At 38.9% G+C, this 25,983-nt stretch overlaps 2 protein-coding genes across 2 annotated transcripts in view; one reads left to right on the top strand and one right to left on the bottom strand.

The window, feature by feature from the left end:
* Positions 1 to 273: 273 nt before the first annotated feature.
* Positions 274 to 4,038, bottom strand: paqr8 (progestin and adipoQ receptor family member VIII). The gene is made up of 2 exons (XM_079831699.1): positions 3,858 to 4,038; positions 274 to 3,232 (listed from the first exon to the last, which is right to left on the bottom strand). Exon 2 carries the CDS (start codon positions 3,199 to 3,201, stop codon positions 2,143 to 2,145), a length of 1,059 nt encoding a protein of 352 aa, XP_079687825.1. The 5' UTR covers positions 3,202 to 3,232; positions 3,858 to 4,038; the 3' UTR covers positions 274 to 2,142.
* A 966-nt stretch (positions 4,039 to 5,004) lies between these two features.
* Positions 5,005 to 25,983, top strand: part of mcm3 (minichromosome maintenance complex component 3) — a 32,292-nt gene continuing 11,313 nt past the window's right edge. The window contains exons 1-4 of the mRNA XM_079831237.1: positions 5,005 to 5,155; positions 5,327 to 5,439; positions 5,945 to 6,153; positions 6,233 to 6,363. Coding sequence (XP_079687363.1) covers positions 5,081 to 5,155; positions 5,327 to 5,439; positions 5,945 to 6,153; positions 6,233 to 6,363 — 528 coding nt within the window. The 5' untranslated portion in view covers positions 5,005 to 5,080. The remainder of the gene's footprint in view (positions 5,156 to 5,326; positions 5,440 to 5,944; positions 6,154 to 6,232; positions 6,364 to 25,983) is intronic.

The raw sequence follows: 25,983 nt of genomic DNA, 5'->3' as shown, positions 1-25,983 counted from the left end.
AAAATAAAAAAAGTTACTTGGTTGCCTTAAAATTTGGAGCTCATTGAAATTAAAGACAAAGGAGATCGGTTTAATAAATAGAAACTCAAAAAATATGTTATCTTATCTGAATCATATTAATTATCTAAGTTGATTTGACAAAAGATAAAAAGTTGTGATAAATCATGAAAATATAATTTTTTTGCAGTGTGTTCTGATACACTAGAATTACTATATGAAATAGAATCTCATTCAACTTCCTTAACTAAAATCAAAACTCACCAAAGATTTATTATAATACTTTAATTTTAATGTAAACATTTATTAAAATACAAAGCGCAATTTAAAGTACAGAGCAATATCTAAGGCACATTTTTCGTTTAAATACCAGGGTTAGAGTGAATTTCTACACCACTGAGGTAGAAATAATTTGATATGCAAAATAAAATACAGTACAGAGGAGGAAGAAAGTACAGTAAATACATTCCAGACCTTTTATCTGTTTCAGTCCAAACAAAACGGCACTAAAAATACTACAGAGTATATAACACCCTGATTTAAGCAGGACATTTTTTGGGGCCTGTAGATGGCATTTCTAATGTATGAAGAGGGCATGTATCAATGTGTATCAAACAAGAGTTGATCCATTCCTCTACCACAACACCATTGCCTGACTATACTGAGTGCAAAATAAAGCAGCCTCTTTGTTCTCCTTAACCACCACCCCTCCAACTCTCTCTCTCTCTCATTCTAATTTGGGCCAAATCCAGCTTTACCCCTTTAATTTGAATGTTTTTTTGCTTTCGAAAAACTCCTGTCCCAGACTCCAAACAGTTTTCAAGTAAATAGGCCAGTTGTGTAAAACCCATACAGTACTGGATCTCAGAGGAATGTTGGCTAAGTGGTAGATTATGCTCAGCAGTGAATTAATTTTGTGGGGAAAACCCCACTTAGTATTGATATGATTTGTAAAAGTATTTGGCAAAAGTAAAATGCCTCCCTGAGGCTGATATCTGCAATTTCTGATAAAATGGTACAAAAGCTGTCATTGGGGAGCAACCCTTAAAAAAGTTGCAGCTTATTTACCCCAAAAAGGGTGCATATGTACTTTAAATGTATTTGTGCATACAGTGTACATACCACCCACACACAGGGGGAAAAAGGTGTTAAAATGATACCTTAAGGTAGCCTAGAAATCTAGACTCACCCTAGCGGCAGCAAATCTAATTTGCAGCCAGGGTAGTCTTGCAACTCTCTGTTGGCTTGCGAGCTGGAAAAAACAAACTCTGGTCAGGCCAATCACATCGTGTATAGAGTCCGTGGACGGGCTTAACACAATGACGGCAGAGTTGCCGCGGTTCCGCGTGCCTTTCGAATCGACTTTGGCCGCGGCTCTGGAAGACTTGGAGTTAAGCTTTTCTTTGAGAAAAGAACAAAGAACGGCACTGAATTCATTCTTAAGAAAGGAAGATGTGTTCGGAGTTTTGCCGACTGGATACGGCGAAAGTTTAATCTATCAACTAGCTCCGCTTCACCTTCTTCGTTGCTCTGGTTGGTTGTAGCGGTGTCTTATTGCGTCCAGAGGGAGTTTGAAAGACAACCGTTTATCCCGCCCCTCGGATTGAGCCCTGCCAATGGTGTGTTCCCAGACCCAACATCTTGATGTGAGTCTGGCTTGTCAGGCTAACCTTTATGGGTACAACAGCTGTCACTGGGGCAGTACCCTTAAAAGGACGTATTTGTACTTTTTACCACAAAAAAGTTCATAGTAGTACCTTGAGGTACGTATTTGTATGTAATACCGTATGCACCTTTTATGAGTAAAAAAGGTACAAAGATGTCCTTTTAGAGTGTACTGCCCCAGTAACAAACTGTTGTACCCCTAAATGTACAATTTTGACACCCTTTTTCTCTGTGTGCATGTCACAGCTTTTGTACCATTTTTTTCTGAGAGTGTGGGATTTCAAAATGTGATTGTGGGACTTTAAGTAAAAAAACCCAGAAAGAAATAAAGAAAGAAAGACATCACAATTCTCATAATAAATTCACTAAAATAAAAATCATTTAATTTGAACATTTATATTAATAAATACAATGCGGTACTGTATAACTACTAGCAAAATAACTAAGCAAATCTGTTTTGTAAAATCTTTTCAAAATTTTTTAGTCTTTTTTCTTCACCTGTCTTTGCACAGCTCCTCTCATTAGAACTGCAGTCAGAACACAGCACAACACCAATAAGAAGAACGATCCTCCAGCCAGTAAAATGAAATGTTCTCCATGCATACCTACTACAGACTGCTGGTGCACCAGATAGTCTCTAAACATTGCTTCCAGCTGGCACAAAGTACACATGGCTAGGAAGATGTGGAAGATCTGATGTCCGTGGCCCACAATGTCACATCTCCCTGGAAAGAAGCGCTCAGGAACCGGGCAAGAGAAAAACAGAGCCGATAACACAAAAAACACCACTTGCAGGGCGTGAAACACCAACACTGGCTCGTCCCAAGATCTGGTGACCAGGCGGTGCGCTACAGGGCTTATGTCGAGCAAGTACGCCAGGCTGGTGGGAATGATCTGGCAGATCTTCCGGCGGAGGGGGTATGGACGGCGGTAACGGAATTTGGCGTAGCAGCAACTGAAGCAGGACAACCAGGCCAGAATGGCGGCACCAGGTAGAAACACAGCTCCCACTAGGCTGTGTCTCCATTCTGGCTCAGAACAGTAAAAATAGTGGCCTAGTGCACAGCCATATTGGTAAACAGCTACGCCAACGTAGTCTACGAAGAAGAGGGAGTAATGGGTCAGCTCAGAGTGTGACTGCAGCAGGTGGGCGGCCACGCTGAAACTGAGGTAGGTAAGTGACGACAACACGTACAAAAACAGAGGCAAAGACGCCACATTAAGCGTCAGCCCCCATGTCCCTGCGAAGAAAGAAAAGTGGAGTAGAACAGCAGGGATCGCCAGCAGGTGTGTCCATACATTGAGCGACTCATTGTGACATTGAAAGAGGCTACAGAAGTAGCTCAGCCATTCCTGATGCACAGGACGATAGCCCGACAAGATGTAGGGCTCACGAAACAGGCTTGGCACATCAGAGGCGAGTACAGTGGTTTGAGGTAAAGGTACACGGGGCAACCAGTTCGACAAGTGTGGTAACTGACCCAGCTGCTGTATACTCAATGTCAGTGTACTAAGACGGCTCAAAACTCCACTTGGCATGGTGAAACTCTGGATCAATGACAGAAATGAGCTGCAACGAGAAGCAGAAAACAGCACGAGGATAATTTATTTTGACAAATCAGTACGCCATGATTCATACCTCTGCCAGACAAAGAGCCAGTTCTTGCTGAACTAAACCTCTTACACTTGATAAGTTAATATCTGGCCTGGTTGAATTGATCATTGTGTTTGCCAAGTACTCGCATTGTGCTCTCCCGTTCTCATTTTTAAACCACTAGCTGTGTCTTGAAAAACCTGTTGTATGTTGCAATACCTAGAAAGCACTGTTGGGGTTGTAATGATTTCTGTATAGATTATGGTTGCATATGTATGATGCCTAAAAATGCTGTCTAGATTTTAGATTTTGAGACAGCATTTATCAACGATAGGTGCATTCTGTGATTTAAAAGCCACCTCAATAGACTACTGTAACCACACCGTACAGCACTATATAAAGTAGACATGGCTTGAGAACAGCTAACCAAATGAAGTATATTTAATTGTAAAAGCGAAAATTAGCATGCAGAATAAAAAACAAAACAATATGTGACACTTTATACAAACTTCGGCAAAAAACATGCTTTCAAAAAAACGGAAATGTTCTGTATGTGTGATAAAAGCAGAAAATCCTTATATCATCGTTTATAGCTCCTCACCTGTGCGGCACTGGTTGAAAGTCGCTCTTTACTCTTCCCAGCCGTCTCTCCAGAAGCAGTATTCACTTTTTAAGAGATATTTAGTTGATATTTCATATCCCTGTATTTCATATCAACCTCAACATTAAATTCGGGTCTCAGACTTGTGCATTATAACCTTGGCAACTGCACTGTCTCAACTGAGAGGCCTGTTGTGCCGGCTGTCCCGGCCCCTTGTGAATTTGGGCGGGGCTACAAATCACTCATGTTTGAAGGGACTCTGACTCAGTTCAGATACAAAAATGACAAAAATATGAAGAAAAAAAAAGAGATATAACTTTAAAAAGATCACAGTAAAAAAATCTTACATGATTATAAAATTCAGATAGCCCAAGTTTTGATGTCGGAAGACAATTTTTTCCCAAAATAAAATTAATTAGAAAAAAAAAAGTCAGGTTCACGAATCATGGCTTCAGTGTCAAGTGAAAATGAATGGTTACTGTTGTTAAGGTGTCGTTCTGCCTAACAACTCCTGTTTTGCTTACCAGGAAAGGGTGACTTTGAAAGTAACTATTCATTATTATACTACTATTTATACATGAAATGTAGACCTAAAATGTTGCATAGCATTAGAACTATGGCGGAAGTCAAGTCAGTGGCGTACACGGGGCCAAAAATGAGGCATAAAAGACAACCTTAGAATCTTGATCAAATATTGAACCCAATATTGAGAAACGAGTGATGGTCGCGTATAAAACGGATGTGTATTTACTCTCTGTACTTGTATAATTTATAATCTGTATATCATATCTGTATAGGGAATTCAAATGCTTTGATAAATAAAACATTTGCCTAAATGTATTTTTTTTTTAAATAAAGAAGCACAAAATAAAGAGGCAAACAGCATGGACTCGTGTTTGTTGTCTGCTACGAGCATTCCACACAACAGCTCCTCCGCATATGCTGCCTGCATCTGTAGTTGTGAACGCATGCGCAGCATCGGTTCTCTTTTCCCGCGAAACACTCAAGAGGGCCGAGCGAATCTTGATTCTATGGATTTGATTGGACGCCGCGACCCAGGAGACAGAATATGGTAATGAGCCACCGGTGTGTTGACCAATCAGCGCTCGGATTCCACAGCGAGAGAAGACTGGTGGCGCGAAAAGACACACAACAGTGCTGCGATCGACACGAGGTGTTCTGCACTGAGCATTTCTTAACACTTTTAAAAGCTCTATACAAAAATGGCTGCTGAAATTGTGGACGATCAGGAATTGAGGGAGGCGCAGAGGGATTACCTGGATTTTCTTGACGATGATGTAAGCATAACGCATGTATTATATAGTTATTAACTGTTAAACTATTGGAAGTTAATGTGTCTTATAGGAACAAAGGCCCACTCTCATAAACCATAATGTAACTTACTTTAAACTTTTTTTGTGCTCATTTTGTTTCTTGACAACTTGTTCTTGGGTTTTTAACTTTTTCAGCAAGACCAGGGCATCTATCAGAGCAAAGTACGGCAGATGATCAGCGAAAACAAATCCAGGCTCATTGTGAACCTCAACGACCTGCGCCGTCGCAACGACAAGCGAGCAGCCAAGTATGTTAAACTTAAACATAAAATAAAAGTAATTTTTTTTCTACTGACACTTTTACAGTGTACACATGCATCATTTAATTAGGCCAACATTATAGTATATAAATATATTTCCATACACAGTGATATATTAACTATAACTATGTATTCCATATATTGTACAGAAATTTCAGTTCAACATTACAATGTAAAGTGTGACAGTGGCTGAATCTGAAACCGCCCTTAAACACTCATTCACTATTCCCTATGTTAGTCCACTAATACAGTTCACTTGAAGGAGTGAATGAAAACGAGTGAGTGAATTCGGACAGCTGCTGTGTGTACATTGTCTGTGCAAGTTATAGCGGTGCAATGTGGGATTGAATGAGTGCACTAAATAACGTCCACTATGGTTTCGGACACCACTACAAATGGCCGTCCCTTCAAATAATGCCCTATTTGAGGGTATAGGGGGCAATTTCGGATTCAGCCAGTGTTTTAATGGAAATGAACAATCTCTGGTCCTCAGGTTGCTGAATAATGCGTTTGAAGAGCTTGTGGCATTCCAGCGTGCCCTGAAAGATCTGGTGGCTTCAATAGATGCCACTTACGCCAAGCAACACGAAGAGTTCTTCATCGGTCTGGAGGGCAGCTTTGGCAACAAACACGTCTCCCCTCGAACCTTGACCTCTCGTCTGCTGGGTAGCATGGTGTGTTTGGAGGGCATTGTCACTAAATGTAAGGATAAATTGTAAAGATTTGAAATTTTGCATGTCATGGACATTGAATTGATCAGGTTTTCTCCTTGTATTCACAGGCTCTTTGGTGCGTCCCAAAGTAGTACGCAGTGTGCACTACTGCCCAGCCACTAAGAAGACTATGGAGCGCAAATACACAGATCTGACCTCTCTGGAGGCCTTCCCCTCAAGTGCCATTTACCCCACCAAGGTACTATAATTTGTAGGGGTGTAAGTCGAACGGTTCATCACAATTCAATACGATATTGATTCTCATAGCCGATTATGATAAGATTCAGGGATATATCAATCAATATTTCTATATTATGTGCCTATTTTACCAGTTACATTTTTATTAACTCACAACTACAACCAAAATATTTAACATAAACATTTATTTCAAAATTTCACATCCTGCACCCTGATTGGGACATCCACTAATCCAAAATTCACACAGTAATCTAATGACAGCTTGACATGACAAGAGTCAAAAAAAAGTATTTTAGGCTTCTGTGCTAAAATGTGTAATGTCAAAAAAACTGATAAACAAGGGGAAAAAAAATATATAAATACTATAAAATTAAAAGAAATTATTTTTAATGAAGCAACAACATGTAGGCAGGACAGAAAAATATGATATTAATATTCTTTCTTTGTGCAAAAGTATTATATTATGAAAGGCTCCAATACAAAGCACTTATGCGCATTTTGTGTGCAGAATGATGTGCTTTAAGGAACACAAGAGTCACAGAGCATTTTCTTTTAACAGTTTTAAATTTCACTGTGAAAAAGGATTCATAGCGCTCTATTCTCCTTATAATCAAAACCACAGACCTTTATCTACTGAAAAACAAAAATAAGTAAACGAAGACTTAATTCAGTGGCCTATTTGTGCGCTGTTTGAGATGAGTGGGCGCTGCTTTTTGCAAGGCTATAGACGCAAGCAAATTATAAACTTTCGTGAAGATTTAGCACTGTCCCGATCGGGAGTGACCGTTCCATTGACTGTCCCGAGCATCTTTCACAAGCTCTGAAAGGTAATTTAAATGAGAATACACACGTTGGCGATAATACATACACTGACATTGTGTGAAAATGTGGAGAGTGTTAAAACAAATGTGCCTCTTAAATATATAAATGATGCATCGTATCGTTAGATATTAGATTGATGTATCAATCTATATCAATTAGGGGTGTGACGAGACACTTATCTCAGGTGCATTTGAAATGTTTTAACTCATCATCTTGTAATGAATGTCATTTTAGTTCTACTTGAGTATGAATTATCATATGCAGTAAAAGACAGCAACACTCAAGCACTGTAAAGTTTTTCCCAAAAACTCAACTGACTGGCTTCTCTCCTGTATGACTGTCCTTACTGTACACAAGCTTATTTTGACCTCCTAACTGAACTCCTTCCCACAAACTGATCATAGATATTAAGTGCAAACAATAACCATAATACCATAATCAAAGTAGCCTACTCAATATTGAAAGTGCAAATAGAGACCACATTTTTTTTCAAGCATGATACAGAGCTTAGAGATGATTACAACCAGTGTTGGGGGTAACGCATTACAAGTAACTTGAGTTACATAATAATATTACTTTTTCCAAGTAACTAGTAAAGTAACGCATTACTTTTCAAATTTACAACAAAATATCTGAGTTACTTTTTCAAAAAAGTAACGCAAGTTACTTTTTCACATTAATTTGACTGACAGCTCTCCTGCCCTCATGTTGAGAAAAATAAGTGCAGAGGCGTTGTGTGTAAACATGATGGCTATTGTAGTTCCAGACTAAATGTGAGCATTTATTTATCTCACTTGCACAATAAAGATTCTATACTCCTCAAAATGAATAAAATCAGTCAAATGCAAAATCAGAGTGCTATGCAAACCTCCAATAATTAAATGTTAAATAAAACAACAATTTTTTATGCATAATCTACTTTTATATTTAATTTACCAATGTCTTGCTGCTGACCTTTAATGATGAAAATTACTAGATTTTTTGTTTTTATTGGTAAAACTTTTTTATCCTGCATCCTCTTCTACCATTATCTAGAATGGCAGCACAGCAGAGCTGCGCCCTCTACTGTTCATGCGTGAATTTGCATTTTTACCTCAGCCTGGGGATTATTATTTCAATTTTGGTATGAAGAGGTCTTTACCATTGCACAGAAATATAACTTTTTTTGTTATAAATAAAAACCAAAGCAAGCCCAGGTGAGAAAAGTAACACAAAAGTAACTTCCTTTTAACTTTATAAAAAGTACCTAAGTAACAGCAACATAAGGTTACTGGTTCGGTCCCAGCGGTCACCACCAGTGTGTCCTTGAGCAAGGCACTTTACTCCATGTTGCTCCAGGGGGATTGTCCCTGTAATAAGTGCACTGTAAATCGCTTTTTTTGTGTACCTTGAATGCAATGTAAGTGTGAGATGGTGGTCCAGTGGGTTAAACCATGGACCTAATACGCAGAAGGTTGCTGGTTAGATCCCAGCGTAAGTCGCTTTGGATAAAAGCGTCTGCCAAATGCATAAATAAATAATTAGTTACTTTTCAAGGGAGTAACGCAATATTGTAATGCATTACTTTTCAAAGTAACTTTCCCCAACACTGGTTACAACTAGATAGCTTTCATATTGGGAGATATTTGCATGCCTCCGGGAGCAGATTTCAAACAGCGGTAACATATTGAAATTGCGTTTGAATGCATGCCCCCGTTTATTTTTCACTTTCAATTTCGCGATCATGTGTACTGAATAGGGAGCGGTGAAGCTGACCGAACATTTTAAAATATAAGTCTGACGCTTCTGCTGCGCAACGAATCCTCCGCCACGGTCCAGTTCACTAACATGTAACACACACTCGCAACACATGCTCAATGCGAGCGCTTCACTAACTTGTAACACATGCTCAATGTCTTCTCGTCGCGTGATCAGTAGCAGTGCTGCGCACTATGTACGACTCGGAACAGCTCGTGTTGGGTAAGCTGATGGAATTGAAGTGACTGTTATCCACCTGAATTCAATTGTTTTTATTTCTAAAAAGGCAAAACTAGAGTGGAGGCATAATGTAAACGTAGCGTTGGCAGATTCTATCCTAACTTCACCCTCACACTCAAGACACGAGACAGCTTTTCACCTCGATGTATTGTATGTATTGAATGTATTGTTACACCCCTAAAAATTTGTCCCACCTCACAACAAAGATATTGAGGCCAGGAGTTTTAGGGGTTTTCAAACTCTTTGATGTCCAAAATATGATGATCACCTTGTGAAGGGATCCCCTTCCAAGTTCCTAAAATATATAGGCAGCTGTATATTACTGTAAGACCCCTTCATATTCTGTGAGAGAAATAGTATGGTATTATAAAGTCAACAAAGGAAAATTATTTTAGTAATAATAACCATTATTAGGGCCCAAGCCCTGAAAGGGCGCAGAGCCCTATTGTTCTTCGGGCGCAGAGCCCTATTGTTCTTCCTCAGATTATTAGGGCCCAAGCCCTGAAAGGGCGCAGAGCCCTATTGTTCTTCCTCTGTTTCTTATTAGGGCCCAAGCCCTGAAAGGGCGCAGAGCCCTATTGTTCTTCCTCAGATTATTAGGGCCCAAGCCCTGAAAGGGCGCAGAGCCCTATTGTTCTTCCTCAGATTATTCTTTGTTTTTTTTTTTTTTTTTATTTTTTTTTTCGACTTCTCGGGTACTTTTGGGGCACTTAACATGCTCGAAAACTCTTGAAACTTCGCACGGGCGTCGGAATGCGCGGCCATCAGAGCCGGGCTGAAGCTGGTACCCGGGCGTGGCAGGGGGGCTCGACAGCGCCCCCTAAAGTGGGGTCTGAAAACTTGGTCTATATATCAAACACACTTGCACGTACATGTATGAAACTTGGTACACATATAGACCTCATCGGGCCAAACAACTTTCGTGCTCTAAGTTATGCGTCAGCCCTACAGGAAGTGAGCTATTATGGGTTGTTCGGAAAACGCATGCTCTGGAATTTAATATACTCCTCCGAGGCCATTGTTTCGATCATTGCCAAACTCGGTCAGCATTAAGTGAACATATCCAGGATGCTAAATTGCGAGCGGATTTTTGATATCTCGAAAAGTCTGGCCTTGGCGATGCAACGAATTTATGGCGAGAAAAGGGAAACAGGAAGTGTGTTTTAACTTGTGCAAACATTGACTGGTTTGGATGAAACTTCAGCTGTGTGTTCGTTGTAAGAGGCCGATCACATGGATATGACTTTTGTGAGTCAAAGTTATAGCGCCACCAACTGGCAGCAGGAAGTGTGTCACTTTCAAAAATGCTTTGAATCACCATCTTATTTTCACCAGATTTATTTCAAACTTCATCAGTATAATGTGAAAACATGACAGATAGAGACGTATGAAATGGATTCCTGAAATTTCAAATACTGTTGCCATGGCAACGTGTCAAAGTTTAATAATCTTTTGGCTGTTCTGAGGCTCTTAGCATGCTTGAAATTGCTTGAAACTGCTTGAAACTCAACACACACATCAGAGATGTTAGTCAGTACACATGGGCAAAGCCTCAGAAACGGGCGGGGATGAGGGGCTCTCTAGCGCCACCTTTTGACAAAAGTGAAGGGCTTCGTTTCATCTACAATCACCAAACTCAGTATATATATTGACCTCATCGAGCCGGACAACTTTCTAATTTACAGTCATTAGCTCCGACCAACAGGAAGTCAGATATTTTGGTTTGAAGGTGAACTTTTGGTTAAATCGGGGTCTGAGTTTTTACGTTCTCCTCGTAGGCGATTTATTCAATCTCCACCAAACTCGGTCAACATGAAACAAAGATACTGAAGATGCTAAAATGTGAACGGATATTGGATATCTCAAACGGTGTTTCCATGGCAAGGAATTAAATAAGGACAAAAAAGGGGAACAGAAATTCTATGTCTGCTGCTCTCCCCTCAATGAACACAAGATGGCAGCATTGTATTAGTTTTGAAGCAGGATAAAAAAAAACTTGTTTCTCTCTCTCTCTCTCTCTCTCTCTTGTTTGTGATTTATGAGGACACAAATTTGTATAATGACATGGGTATTACACTGGTATTACAACGTGTATGTGTGTGTGTTTAAAAACATACTAAAACAATGTTTTATTAAAATGTAACCAAATAGCTTTAAAATAATCATACTATTTTTCAGATCAATATATTTATTTTATTTAATATATTTCTTCTGAATATTTATTCTCTGTCTGCCCTCCCCTCACTAAAAGGTAGCAGTGTTGTTCTGAGGCTCTTAGCATGCTTGAAATTGCTTGAAACTGCTTGAAACTCAACACACACATCAGAGATGTCAGTCAGTACACATGGACAAAGCCTCAGAAACGGGTGGGGATGAGGGGCTCTATAGCTCCACCTTTTGACAAAAGTGAAGGGCTTCGTTTCATCTACAATCACCAAACTCAGTATATATATTGACCTCATCGAGCCGGACAACTTTCTAATTTACAGTCATTAGCTCCGACCAACAGGAAGTCAGATATTTTGGTTTGAACGTGAATATTGGTATAATTCAGGCTCTGAGTTTTTACGTTCTCCTCGTAGGCGATTTATTAAATCTCCACCAAACTCGGTCAACATGAAACAAAGATACGGAAGATGCTAAAATGCGAACGGATTTTGGATATCTCAAACGGTGTTGCCATGCCGAGGGATTAAATAAGGACAAAAAAGGGGAATGTGTGCTGCCCTTCCCTCAATGAACACACGATGGCAGCAGTGTCTTAGTTTTGAAGCAGGATAAAAAAAAACCTTGTTTCTCTCTCTCTCTCTCTCTCTGTGTGTGTGTGTGTGTGTGTGTGTGTGTGTGTGTGTGTGTGTGTGTGTGTGTGTGTGTGTGTGTGTGTGTGTGTGTGTGTGTGTGTGTGTGTGTGTGTGTGTGTGTGTGTGTGTGTGTGTGTGTGTGTGTGTGTGTGTGTGTGTGTGTGTGTGTGTGTGCGTGCCTCTGTTAATTTTGAGGACATACATTTGTAGACATTTCATGTGTCCCCGTACATATATTGTTCTCTTCGAGCCGGACAACTTTCTAATTTAACTAATCTAATTTAACTAATTTAAAACTTTCTAATTTTAAATAAAAACGTCATGTGCTGTGTTTGCCAAGATCACGTATGATGCATATGCAGGGTATATGCAGGAATCCTGAAGTAAATTTTAATACCTTTTTAAGACTTTTTTAAGACCTTCTCAAAATATTTAAAGACCTCATCGGCGATGAGAACTACTGTTGAGCAATAAAATAAAAATATATAATCATAAGCTATAACAAAAATATATATTAAATTAGGGGAGTGGATAGTTAAAAAAATTTGCAATTACAAAAAGTAATTCTTGAAAAAACATCTCTGGACTAATTTTATAAAATCTAAAAATGTTAATGAAAAGGTACAAATTACTTTGTGTTCTTATTAAATACATTTATAAAAAAAACAATTTATATTTAATTTATATATGAATGTAAATAATTATATGGGCCTACACAAATAATATAACATTTCAAGATTTATAGTTTATTGTAAACGTAATGTGCAGCTCTGTAAAGGGGCAACAAATATATGATAGATACGTGAGAACAAGATTTTTTTTAATCATCTTTAAGTGCACAAAACTATGAAAATATATATGAGCGCGGCACAATGTGCTTATGCGCATCCCGGGTGCAGAATGATGCGCTTAAAGCAACATGGAGTCAGAGGGCGCAGTGCACCGCGAGTGCACATTAAAAAGTTCACGGCATAAAGAGACGATGAGCGTTGAGCGCACAAATCCTAGTCTACTATGTATATCGGTCGGTTTCTTCACAGTTTTAAATTCCGGTTATTGTGCGTGTGATGCCTTGTGTTGTCACCCGGGTAGGGAGCACAACATCGTTCAGAAACCGCTAGATAAACTCCAGGAAGATAAATTATTTTATCTGCATATCAAGTATTATAACGGGAATATATCATCTTGGAGTGAGCTTTACCGAGCAGCTGACTGACTGTAACCAAACACGACGCGCAGTTTGAATGCTGAACGGAGAATGATGGACAGCTACAGCGGAGGAAAGACATTCAGCTATGGAATGGCTTTAGATGACTTTGTACTAGCAAATCATAAAATACTAATAATGATTGCTGAAAGATCATGTGACAATATATATTTCTGATGATTATTTAATTACCACGACATGCCTAATCTGAGCAAGTGACTGCCTGTCTTGAGTTTTGTCGACAGACGGAGGTGGCACGAAATGTGACGGAGGCGGCTGCTATGCAGGAAAAACCATAGAAAAACCCTGCGGTCATTGTTTAAACTCATCCTACTCCAACCAGGAGTCCGCAAATTTACATTTCCCCATTTCGGAGTCTGTTTCGCAACGTGTGGAGGGCGACACATCACCTAACTGCGCATTTCGCAAAATACGTGACATCACCCATAGACGGTGTGCGCGCCCCGAGCTGATCTCACTGACATATCACTATTCAGACAGGACTAGTTTTTGTAAATTATATTTGAGTTACAATTCTCATCACCCAACATCTGTGATTTCAAATATATTCAAAATAATGTTTTCGGAGAGTGAAGTAAAAAAAACTTTCTCCCACCATTTAGATTTTATTTATTTTTGTTGTTAAAATCTTGTGAATCTTGTTCAATGTGCAGATTGCCTCTCTCTCAGTCCTTCCCCTCCCCCCTCACTCTCAGGCTCACCCTGGGTGTGTGTGTGTGTGGGGTCTCTCTCTCACCCTGTGAGTTTGTGTGTGTGCCTTTCTCTCTTGATGATGATAATTTACCCCTTTCATATCATAGACTATCACAAATAACTATCACTTGTGAATAAGTAAAAAAAGAACTATACAAATACCTTGAATTAAATACTGGCCTTCTGGACTTATAACATTTTGAGCAGGAAAAGATAACTTTTCACATATTTGAAAGAGATCTATTTCATCCCATGACATTAAAAATCATCTACATTTAAATGACATCATGGGTGTGGCTTGTGGTGATAGTGGCACCAGCTGCTGCGGTAAATGTGACATATTCGAGCGATTTAAAAAAATTATCCTGTTTAAATGCATATTGCCTGCCGTGCACAGTTAAGCTGATGCCACCGGCGTGGCGGTGCCACCGGCTTGGGCCCGTCATCGCTGCTCGCAGCTTTAATTCTTTTTTTTTTTTTTTTTTTTTTTTTTGTTTTTTTTTTTCGACTTCTCGGGTACTTTTGGGGCACTTAACATGCTCGAAAACTCTTGAAACTTCGCACAGGCGTCGGAATGCGCGGCCATCAGAGCCGGGCTGAAGCTGGTACCCGGGCGTGGCAGGGGGGCTCGACAGCGCCCCCTAAAGTGGGGTCTGAAAACTTGGTCCATATATCAAACACACTTGCACGTACATGTATGAAACTCGGTACACATATAGACCTCATCGGGCCGAACAACTTTCGTGCTCATAGTTATGCGTCAGCCCAACAGGAAGTGAGCTATAATCGGTTGTTCGGAAAACCCATGCTCTGGAATTTAATATACTCCTCCGAGGCCATTGTTTCGATCATCGCCAAACTCGGTCAGCATGAAGAGAACATATCCAGGATGCTAAATTGCGAGCGGATTTTTGATATCTCAAATGGTGTGGCCGTGGCGAAGCAACGAATTTATGGCGAGAAAAGGGAAACAGGAAGTGTGTTATAACTTGTGCAAACATTGACTGATTTGGATGAAACTTCAGCTGTGTGTTTGTTGTAAGAGGCCGATCACATGGATATGACATTTGTGAGTCAAAGTTATAGCGCCACCAACTGGCAGCAGGAAGTGTGTCACTTTCAAAAATGCTTTGAATCACCATCTTATTTTCACCCCATTTACTTCAAACTTCATCAGTATAATGTGAAAACATGAGAGATAGAGACGTATGAAATGGATTCCTGAAATTTCAAATACTGTTGCCATGGCAACGTGTCAAAGTTTAATAATCTTTTGGCTGTTCTGAGGCTCTTAGCATGCTTGAAATTGCTTGAAACTGCTTGAAACTCAACACACACATCAGAGATGTCAGTCAGTACACATGGACAAAGCCTCAGAAACGGGCGGGGATGAGGGGCTCTCTAGCGCCACCTTTTGACAAAAGTGAAGGGCTTCGTTTCATCTACAATCACCAAACTCAGTATATATATTGACCTCATCGAGCCGGACAACTTTCTAATTTACAGTCATTAGCTCCGACCAACAGGAAGTCAGATATTTTGGTTTGAAGGTAAATTTTTGGTTAAATCGGGGTCTGAGTTTTTACGTTCTCCTCGTAGGCGTTTTATTCAATCTCCACCAAACTCGGTCAACATGAAACAAAGATACTGAAGATGCTAAAATGTGAACGGATATTGGATATCTCAAACGGTGTTTCCATGGCGAGGGATTAAATAAGGACAAAAAAGGGGAACAGAAATTCTCTGTCTGCTGCTCTCCCCTCAATGAACACAAGATGGCAGCATTGTATTAGTTTTGAAGCAGGATAAAAAAAAAACTTGTTTCTCTCTCTCTCTCTCTCTCTCTCTCTCTTGTTTGTGATTTATGAGGACACAAATTTGTATAATGACATGGGTATTACACTGGTATTACAACGTGTATGTGTGTGTGTGTTTAAAAACATACTAAAACAATGTTTTATTAAAATGTAACCAAATAGCTTTAAAATAATCATACTATTTTTCAGATCAATATATTTATTTTATTTAATATATTTCTTCTGAATATTTATTCTCTGTCTGCCCTCCCCTCACTAAAGGGTGGCAGTGTTGTGTTATTTTTTAAACTCTCTTTCTGTGTGTGTGTGTGTGTGTGTGTGTGTGTGTGTGTGTGTGTGTGTGTGTGTGTGTGTGTGTGTGTGTGTGTGTGTGTGTGTGTGTGTGTGTGTGTGTGTGTGTGTGTGTGTGTGTGTGTGTGTGCAGGCCCGTCGCGACAAGGCAGGCAAACCAAGCAATTGCTTGGGGCCTCGAGCTGGCCTGGGGCCCCAAGACAGCGACAGGTTAAGAATAAAATGAAACGACAAACTGTGTGAGCGCCCCATTGATAGTCAATGCAGTAAAGTGCAATGACACTGCTATCGGGATCCCCCTTAAGGGGCCCCTCTCAGAAGTCGCTGACAGCAGCCAGCCAACCACGCGATCTCTGCTGCGGCAAAATACAAAATCTTCGGATTTTAAGCGGAATTTTATGCTTCAGGAAGCCAGAAAAGAAAATAGAGAAAGGAAGAGGAGGATAAGAAAAAACAAGATAGTGGTATGTGATAAATTACACTGGATAAAATAGCTCTACTTGTCTTGTACAAAAAAAGTGTAAGTTTGCAGCAGGTAGGCTAGCAAAAATATGTTTATGTTAGCTATCGTTACCTGCCTGACGGCAAATGCTGCTTGTAACGAACAGTTAGTGCAACTTTTTTTTCGAAAAGACGGAATGACATGAGATTGCTATAGCTTTGTAATAGGTTTTGATGAAAGTGGCATAGCATGCTCTACTAACTATTATTTATGCTATGCATAAATAACCTGGAATAGTTAATATAGCTTGCTCTACTAACTATTATTTATGCTATGCATAAATAACCTGGAATAGTTAATATAGCATGCTCTACTAACTATTATTTATGCTATGCATAAATAACCTGGAATAGTTAATATAGCATGCTCTACTAACTATTATTTATGCTATGCATAAATAACCTGGAATAGTTAATATAGCATGCTATATTAACAATTATTATAAACATTATTTAACCAGAAAGAGGCAGAGGAACATGATTTTTTTCATAGCTTATCTTAATGTGCTAGTGTCGGGATATATACGGTAGTGACAGTTTATGCAAATATGACATTATTTTTATGAGTTACCAATAGATCTTGAACAATTACTTTATTCTGTGGCAATTTTTACACTGTTACATTTTGAAGTACAGTATCAGGACAACCCACATGTTTGACTGGTACTGTTTACATGTTTTACTGGTACTGCCCACGTTTTACTGGTACTGTTTATTAACTATTTAACAAGGTATTATAGTCATCGGTTGCAACTTTATAATAACCATCCAGATAATGTTTATAGACAGTTTACAAAACAACTAGTAACCCTTAAGTATTCCCAAAGTGTTAGGAATATCTGGTCCGTCTATCTATGTAAAAGTAATGTTTATAGATGTTTAAAAAATGGTTACTTAAAGGTTTAAAAAAAAATTAATGATACAGTGGTGTTTTTTGCAAATGTTTTCAAATTTTATGCACAGTATATGCAACAACAGTATTTGCACTGTAAACCTTTTTATTAATATAAAGTGTAGGTGAACTTAAACTGTATGGCTATGCTGGTATGCTGTGTGTGTGTGTGTGTGTGTGTGTGTGTGTGTGTGTGTGTGTGTGTGTCAGTGTCCTATCTGTGTGGATGCGTCTCATGTCAGCTAATCAAGGGACACTGACACACACACACACACACACACACACACACACACACACACTCGACGCATAGATAGACTCGCGTCAGTTTCCTGCTCACATCGAGTTCTCTTTTGCTCTTGAACAAACAATAACACAGAGGATTTTGAGTATTCTCATATTCGAGTCTTAAATTAGTTAAATAACGTCTTAAATGAACTTAAAGAGTTGTGAGGAAATGAGATGCGCGGGACAGCGCGTGAGATCCACGGCTGTTCTTAAAGTGACAGGAGCACTGATGATGCCTGTCATTAATGTTCATCAAAGAACAACGGGAACAGAGAAAATTGTAGCTTTAATGATGATTCATCTATATTTCATTTATTATTTATGCAGTTAAGGAAGGTTTGATAACTATTACATTTCTGTATAACAGGGAAGGCCATGGGTAAATATAACATTTATTATTTTGGTGATTTAGGTAAAATGGTTTAAAAAAAACACAGCAGAACCACAGCGCATCTGATATGACTGGCATAACGCTGGCGAAGTTAGGGACCGTCTGCAAAGTTACATACAACATTGAAACGTGTATAACGTTACCAAACTTCACTAGCATTTAAAGAGAATGACAGTCATAAAACTGACTGTAAAGTGTTCATCTAGGTGTCAGGTATGATGCACACATTTTGATATTTAATAAAATAAACTGTCAAATCATATGGAAATATGGATATGCATTATTTCACTTGGATACTGTTTGGGCTCTAACACAAAATATGCTTGATTTAAATGCATCGTAGCTGAACACTGATGAGAATATTTATTGAGAATATATTTACAGAGATAATATTAGAGATTATATTTACGACAAATTATTATTATTTATGCGTTATGCGTTGCTATTGACGACGGCCATTAAGTAAAGAAATCCCACAGAATCTAGCTTAAAAAAGTGCTTAGAGCTGCTTTAGTTATTTGTTGTTTGTTTAATTTCAAATATAAAACTTGTTGAAATGTTTTAAGTGTGTGCATCTGTTCTTTTTGAACACTTTCATCTTGTTTGAACAAAACCGTGATAATATTGATAACCGTGATAATTTGGGTCACTATAATCGTGATGTTAAATTTCCATACCGTTTCATCCCTACTTTAGTGTGAATAAGTAAAAAAGAACTACAAACACCTTGAATTAAATACTGGCCTTCTGGACTTACAAAATTTTGAGCAGGAAAATATAACTTTTATTTATTTTATCCTATGATATTAAAATTAATCTAGATTTAAATTACATCATGGGTGTGGCTTGTGGTGATAGTGGCACCAGTTGCTGCGGTAAATGTGGCATATTCGAGCGATTCTAAAATATTCTCCTGTTTAAATGCATATTGCCTGCCGTGCACAGTTAAGCTGATGCCACCGGCGTGGCGGTGCCACCGGCTTGGGCCCGTCATCGCTGCTCGCAGCTTTAATTATTATTATTATTATTATTTTATCGACTTCTCGGGCACTTTTGGGGTCCTTACCATGCTCAAAAACTCTTGAAACTTTGCACACACATCGGAATGCGCGGCCATCAGAGCCGGGCTGAAGCTGGTACCCGGGCGTGGCAGGGGGGCTCGACAGCGCCCCCTAAAGTGGGGTCTGAAAACTTGGTCTATATATCAAACACACTTGCACGTACATGTATGAAACTCGGTACACATATAGACCTCATCGGGCCAAACAACTTTCGTGCTCTAAGTTACGTGTCAGCCCAACAGGAAGTGAGCTAATATGGGTTGTTCTGAAAACACATGCTCTGGAATTTAATATACTCCTCCGAGGCCATTGTTTCAATCAGTGCCAAACTCGGTCAGCATGAAGTCAAGACACAGAGGATGCTAAATTGCGAACGGATTTTTGATATCTTAAACGGTTTGGCCGTGGCGAAGCAACGAATTTATGGCGAGAAAAGGTAAACAGGAAGTGTGTAATAACTTGTGCAAACATTGACTGATTTGGATGAAACTTCAGCTGTGTGTTCGTTGTAAGAGGCCAATCACATGGATATGACTTTTGTGAGTCAAAGTTATAGCGCCACCAACTGGCAGCAGGAAGTGTGTCACTTTCAAAAATGCTTTGAATCACCATCTTATTTTCACACGATTGACTTCAAACTTCATCAGTATAATGTGAAAACATGACAGATAGAGACATATGAATGAATTCCTGATATTTCAAATAATGCTGCCATGGCAACATGTCAAAGTTTAATAATGTTTTTGACTGTTTGTGTGCCCTCCCCTCTATCACCAAAAGGGGGCAGTGTTGTATTATTTTTGAAACTCCCTTTCTCTCTCTCTCTCTCTCTGTGCTTGCTTATGTGATTTATGAGGACACAAATGTGTATGATGACATGGCTATTGGTATTACATCGTAGTGGTTAATGTGGACATGAACTATGACACTATATCACTACAGAACTCATTTTCTAAATCACATTTGAGTTACAATTCTTATCATCTGACAGCCGTGATTTCATGTACTCATTCAGACAGAACTCTTTTTTTAAAACAGAGGAGTGTGAGTGTGTTTTCTATACATGTGCTTTACAGAAGGTCATGTGCTGTGTTTGCAAAGATCACTTTTGACACATTTGTCTTTAAATTCATTATTTACTGACATAGTTCAAATTTATTTTTAAAAAAAATTCACATTATTTTCTACAAGTGTCTGTTTATAAGTGTCTTTTTTTCACAGAAAGTTTTTGTTTGAACGTGAATATTTGTATAATTCAGGGTCTGAGTTTTTACGTTCTCCTCGTAGGTGATTTATTCAATCTCCACCAAACTCGGTCAACGTGAAACGGAAGCTTAACGCATTAAAAATATTTAACGCAAATAACACAGCGTCCGTTTTTATATCCATTTTTGCTTAGCGTTACATGATCACGCTCCTATTCATGTACATGCTTCCAAGCGCGACAAGACACAAGAGAGCGCGCTGTATGCCAGTGTCCTGTCTGTGTTTGTTAGTGTCCTGTCTGTGTGTGTGTGTGTGTGTGTGTGTGTGTGTCCTGTCTGTGTGTGTGTGTATGTGTATGTGTGTGTGTCAGTGTCCTATCTGTGTGGATGCGTCTCATGTCAGCTATTCAAGGGACACTGACACACACACACACACACACACACACACACACACACACACACACTCGATGCATAGATAGACTCGCGTCAGTTTCCTGCTCACATCGAGTTCTCTTTTGCCTAGGGTTGCCAACTCTCACGCATTTGGCGTGACACTCACGCTTTCAGGCTCTGTCTCACGCTCTCACGCTGCCCAACTTAATCTCACGCCAAATTGCCAAACCTGCTTTTGATATTAAACAATGTCTAAGCTTTTACATTTTTTAAAGTTTTAATGCGAAATTCAAACAATAAATAGCGTTTTGGCGCTAATATGGCATAACAGTTAAAGCCAGAGTGTTGAAAAACCATTCGGAGTTGCGACATGCTCTATCATCTCCCGGCGGCGCGCGCAGTCGTGCTTCACAGAAATCTCAATACTTCTAGCGCTGTGTCAATACATTTGAATGGCTTGATACACAACAGCTCCACTTTACAGGGGTTTGCAGCAAGTTTTGGTAAACAGTACAGCATAGTGTGCATTGATTATTACATCAACCATACAGGATCGTTTTATAATGGAGAGTAATGCAACAATGTTAACATTAATGTTAATGTTTTTTATTGTACTTAGCCTTCAGGTATTCCATACTAATTGGTCATACTCATACTAATTGATGGTCAAATGTGACCATACACCTTAACTATTTTTCAATTAAATAAATGTTCTATATTTTAGTTCAATAATATTTATTGAATATTTTGAGGAGATCTTTTGGTACTAAATACTAGTTGTGCAATATTTATTGTCAATAATGACCACTTAAAATATTTTTCTTCTAATATTTGTATTATTTATATTACAATTAGTATAGTAATAAGGTTAAATTAGAGAATTATTTTTCAAAGAGGCAAATTAGAGTCATTTTGTGGAGTCAGCCTGTCATTAATGTTCATCAAAGAACAACGGGAACAGAGAAAATTGTAGCTTTAATGATGATTCATCTATATTTCATTTATTATTTATACAGTTAAGGAAGGTTTGATAACTATTACATTTCTGTATAACAGGGAAGGCCATGGGTAAATATAACATTTATTATTTTCATTTATTATTTATTTATTCCATTTATTATCATTTATTATTACTATACTCTCCTTGAAGTTTACTTCCCGCTACTTTTTCCCTCTTCCTCCCAACCGCGGCTGCAACTGTCTTCTTCTTCTTCGATAGTAGCCTAAGCCAGTGTTTCCCAACCTTTTTTCAGTCATTTTATCATACGTTACGCTAGGGGTGTAACGGTACAGATTGCTCACGGTTCGGTTTGTATCACGGTTTAAGGTTCACCGTTTCGGTACGGTTCAGTATTTGCTATGTTCAGGGAAAAAAGGACTACTGTCAAATAAAACAAAAGAAAATAATAAGAACAAATCATTTAAATACAAGCAGCAGCACAAATAAATACTATTGAGCAAAGATACTAATAAAATAAACTATGCTTTTCAGGTTTTTCAGGTACGTCTAACATTAGTTTTCAGGTACAGAAATTGATCAAATGTAAAATAACATTGCATATATGACTGTATAAATTAAAGATTAATCCTATTAAACTTACAAACGTTATTCAATCAAGAGCAGTGAGTGATGCCCTTGTCTTTTGTTTGACATTAAACAGACAGCAGTAAAGGCTACTGCCCCTTTAAGACCTCGGATATGCGTCGTCTTTTCTGGACTGTATAAAGCTTACTTAAGCCATATACAGACTATGTCTGCTAGAATACTCATCAATATGTTGACATACTTTTTGCGTGAGTTTGTCCATTCAAGAGCAAGACTTGAAAGAGAACTCAATATTTGCGCGCTGAGAGACGTGTGCGCGCTCTCGGATGAGTGCGCGGAAAATTTTCTCACAGTGCGCGCGACTTCTCATTCGCGTCTTCTGGCACTAAACCAGATAGTTGCGTGTTCTGAGTTAACACAATCAGAACGTAAAAATACGGGATATTTTACGGGAAAATACTAAAACGGGAAGACAGCGGGAAAAGAGCTAAAATACGTGAGAAACCCGGAAAAAACGGGAGGGTTGACAGCTATGGTGTGTGTGTGTGTGTGTGTGTGTGTGTGTGCGATATGTAGGCTTAGGGGTAGTGTAGGGGGATAGAATGTACAGTTTGTACAGTATACAAACCATTAAGTCTATGGAATGCCATCTGCCTGTCTTTCTCCTTCCCCCTCTCTATCTGTGTGTGTGTGTGTGTGTGTGTGTGTGTGTGTGTGTGTGGGGGGGTCTCTCTCTCACCCTGTGAGTTTGTGTGTTTGCCTTTCTCTCAGTCCTTCCCCTCCCCCTCACTCTCACTCTATCATTGTGTGTGTGTGTGTGTGTGTGTGACTTTCTCTCTTGATCATAATTTAACCCTTTCATATAGGCTATCACAAATAACTATCACTTGAAATAAAAACGTCATGTGATGTGTTTGCCAAGATCACGTATGATGCACATGTCTTTAAATTAATTATTTACTGATATAATATAAATGTATTAAAACATAAATTTCACATGATTTTATAAAAGTGGCTATTTATAATAAACTTCCATAAAATGTAGACACGCATCTTACTCTTACCTGACACTGATATTAAAATCATCTTTGCAGTTTCTGTGATTTGGCTCCATTTATACATTTTTTATTAAAAAAAATTTATTGGACCACCCATATTGAAATTAAAGCATGTTTTATGGTGCATAAGATTGGTGCACAAATGGTAGCTAAGGTAGCTCAAAAACACATGAAGAGAAGTGTTAGAATAAAACAACATCAGCATTCGAATGGTATTCTGAACTCATTCCAATTTGACCTTTGACATAATCTGACATGAAATTCATATAAATTTAATTGATCTCATAGATGTGGCTGTTGTGGTTTGTGGTCATAGCAGCACCAACTGCTGCAGTTAATGTGGTGAATTCAGATGACTTTGACATAGTCCTTTTATGTTTTCCCATTTTAAATGCCTATTGCCTGCCGTGCACAGTTAAACTGATGCCACCGGGGTGGCGGTGCCACCGGCTTGGGCCCGTCATCGCTGCTCGCAGCTTTAATTCTTTGTTTTTTTTTTTTTTTTTTTTTTTTTTTTCGACTTCTCGGGTACTTTTGGGGCACTTAACATGCTCGAAAACTCTTGAAACTTCGCACAGGCGTCGGAATGCGCGGCCATCAGAGCCGGGCTGAAGCTGGTACCCGGGCGTGGCAGGGGGGCTCGACAGCGCCCCCTTAAGTGGGGTCTGAAAACTTGGTCCATATATCAAACACACTTGCACGTACATGTATGAAACTTGGTACACATTTAGATCTCATCGGGCCGAACAACTTTCGTGCTCATAGTTATGTGTCAGCCCAACAGGAAGTGAGCTATTATGGGTTGTTCGGAAAACGCATGCTCTGGAATTTAATATACTCCTCCGAGGCTATTGTTTCGATCATTGCCAAACTCGGTCAGCATGAAGAGAACATATCCAGGATGCTAAATTGCGAGCGGATTTTTGATATCTCGAAAAGTCTGGCCGTGGCGATGCAACGAATTTATGGCGAGAAAAGGGAAACAGGAAGTGTGTTATAACTTGTGCAAACATTGACTGGTTTAGATGAAACTTCAGCTGTGTGTTTGTTGTAAGAAGCCGATCACATGGATATGACTTTTGTGAGTCAAAGTTATAGCGCCACCAACTGGCAGCAGGAAGTGTGTCACTTTCAAAAATGCTTTGAATCACCATCTTATTTTCACCAGATTTATTTCAAACTTCATCAGTATAATGTGAAAACATGACAGATAGAGACGTATGAAATGGATTCCTGAAATTTCAAATACTGTTGCCATGGCAACGTGTCAAAGTTTAATAATCTTTTGGCTGTTCTGAGGCTCTTAGCATGCTTGAAATAGCTTGAAACTGCTTGAAACTCAACACATACATCAGAGATGTCAGTCAGTACACATGGGCAAAGCCTCAGAAACGGGCGGGGATGAGGGGCTCTCTAGCGCCACCTTTTGACAAAAGTGAAGGGCTTCGTTTCATCTACAATCACCAAACTCAGTATATATATTGACCTCATCGAGCCGGACAACTTTCTAATTTACAGTCATTAGCTCCGACCAACAGGAAGTCAGATATTTTGGTTTGAAGGTAAATTTTTGGTTAAATCGGGGTCTGAGTTTTTACGTTCTCCTCGTAGGCGATTTATTCAATCTCCACCAAACTCGGTCAACATGAAACAAAGATACTGAAGATGCTAAAATGTGAACGGATATTGGATATCTCAAACGGTGTTTCCATGGCAAGGGATTAAATAAGGACAAAAAAGGGGAACAGAAATTCTCTGTGTCTGCTGCTCTCCCCTCAATGAACACAAGATGGCAGCATTGTATTAGTTTTGAAGCAGGATAAAAAAAAAACTTGTTTCTCTCTCTCTCTCTCTCTCTCTCTCTCTCTTGTTTGTGATTTATGAGGACACAAATTTGTATAATGACATGGGTATTACACTGGTATTACAACGTGTATGTGTGTGTGTTTAAAAACATACTAAAACAATGTTTTATTAAAATGTAACCAAATAGCTTTAAAATAATCATACTATTTTTCAGATCAATATATTTATTTTATTTAATATATTTCTTCTGAATATTTATTCTCTGTCTGCCCTCCCCTCACTAAAAGGTAGCAGTGTTGTTCTGAGGCTCTTAGCATGCTTGAAATTGCTTGAAACTGCTTGAAACTCAACACACACATCAGAGATGTCAGTCAGTACACATGGACAAAGCCTCAGAAACGGGCGGGGATGAGGGGCTCTCTAGCGCCACCTTTTGACAAAAGTGGGGGGGTTAGTTTTATCTTGAGTCACCAAACTCGGTACATATATTGTTCTCTTCGAGCCGGACAACTTTCTAATTTACAGTCATTAGCTCCGACCAACAGGAAGTCAGATATTTTGGTTTGAAGGTGAATATTTATGTAATTCAGGGTCTGAGTTTTTACGTTCTCCTCGTAGGCGATTTATTCAATCTCCACCAAACTCGGTCAACATGAAACAAAGATACGGAAGATGCTAAAATGCGAACGAATATTGGATATCTCAAACGGTGTTGCCATGGCGAGGGATTAAATAAGGACAAAAAAAGGGGAACAGTAATTGTCTCATATCTTGTAAAATAATATTTTGATTTAAATTAAATTAAGATTGTATGTTTGGTAATTGAACTTAGATTAATTTAAAATGACTGTACT

Source organism: Gobio gobio, assembly GCF_949357685.1.
Source record: "Gobio gobio genome assembly, chromosome: 12".
Taxonomy (NCBI): Eukaryota; Metazoa; Chordata; class Actinopteri; order Cypriniformes; family Gobionidae; genus Gobio; species Gobio gobio.
The sequence above is the reverse complement of the archived record's forward strand: the minus strand, read 5'-3'. Positions and strand labels throughout refer to the sequence as shown.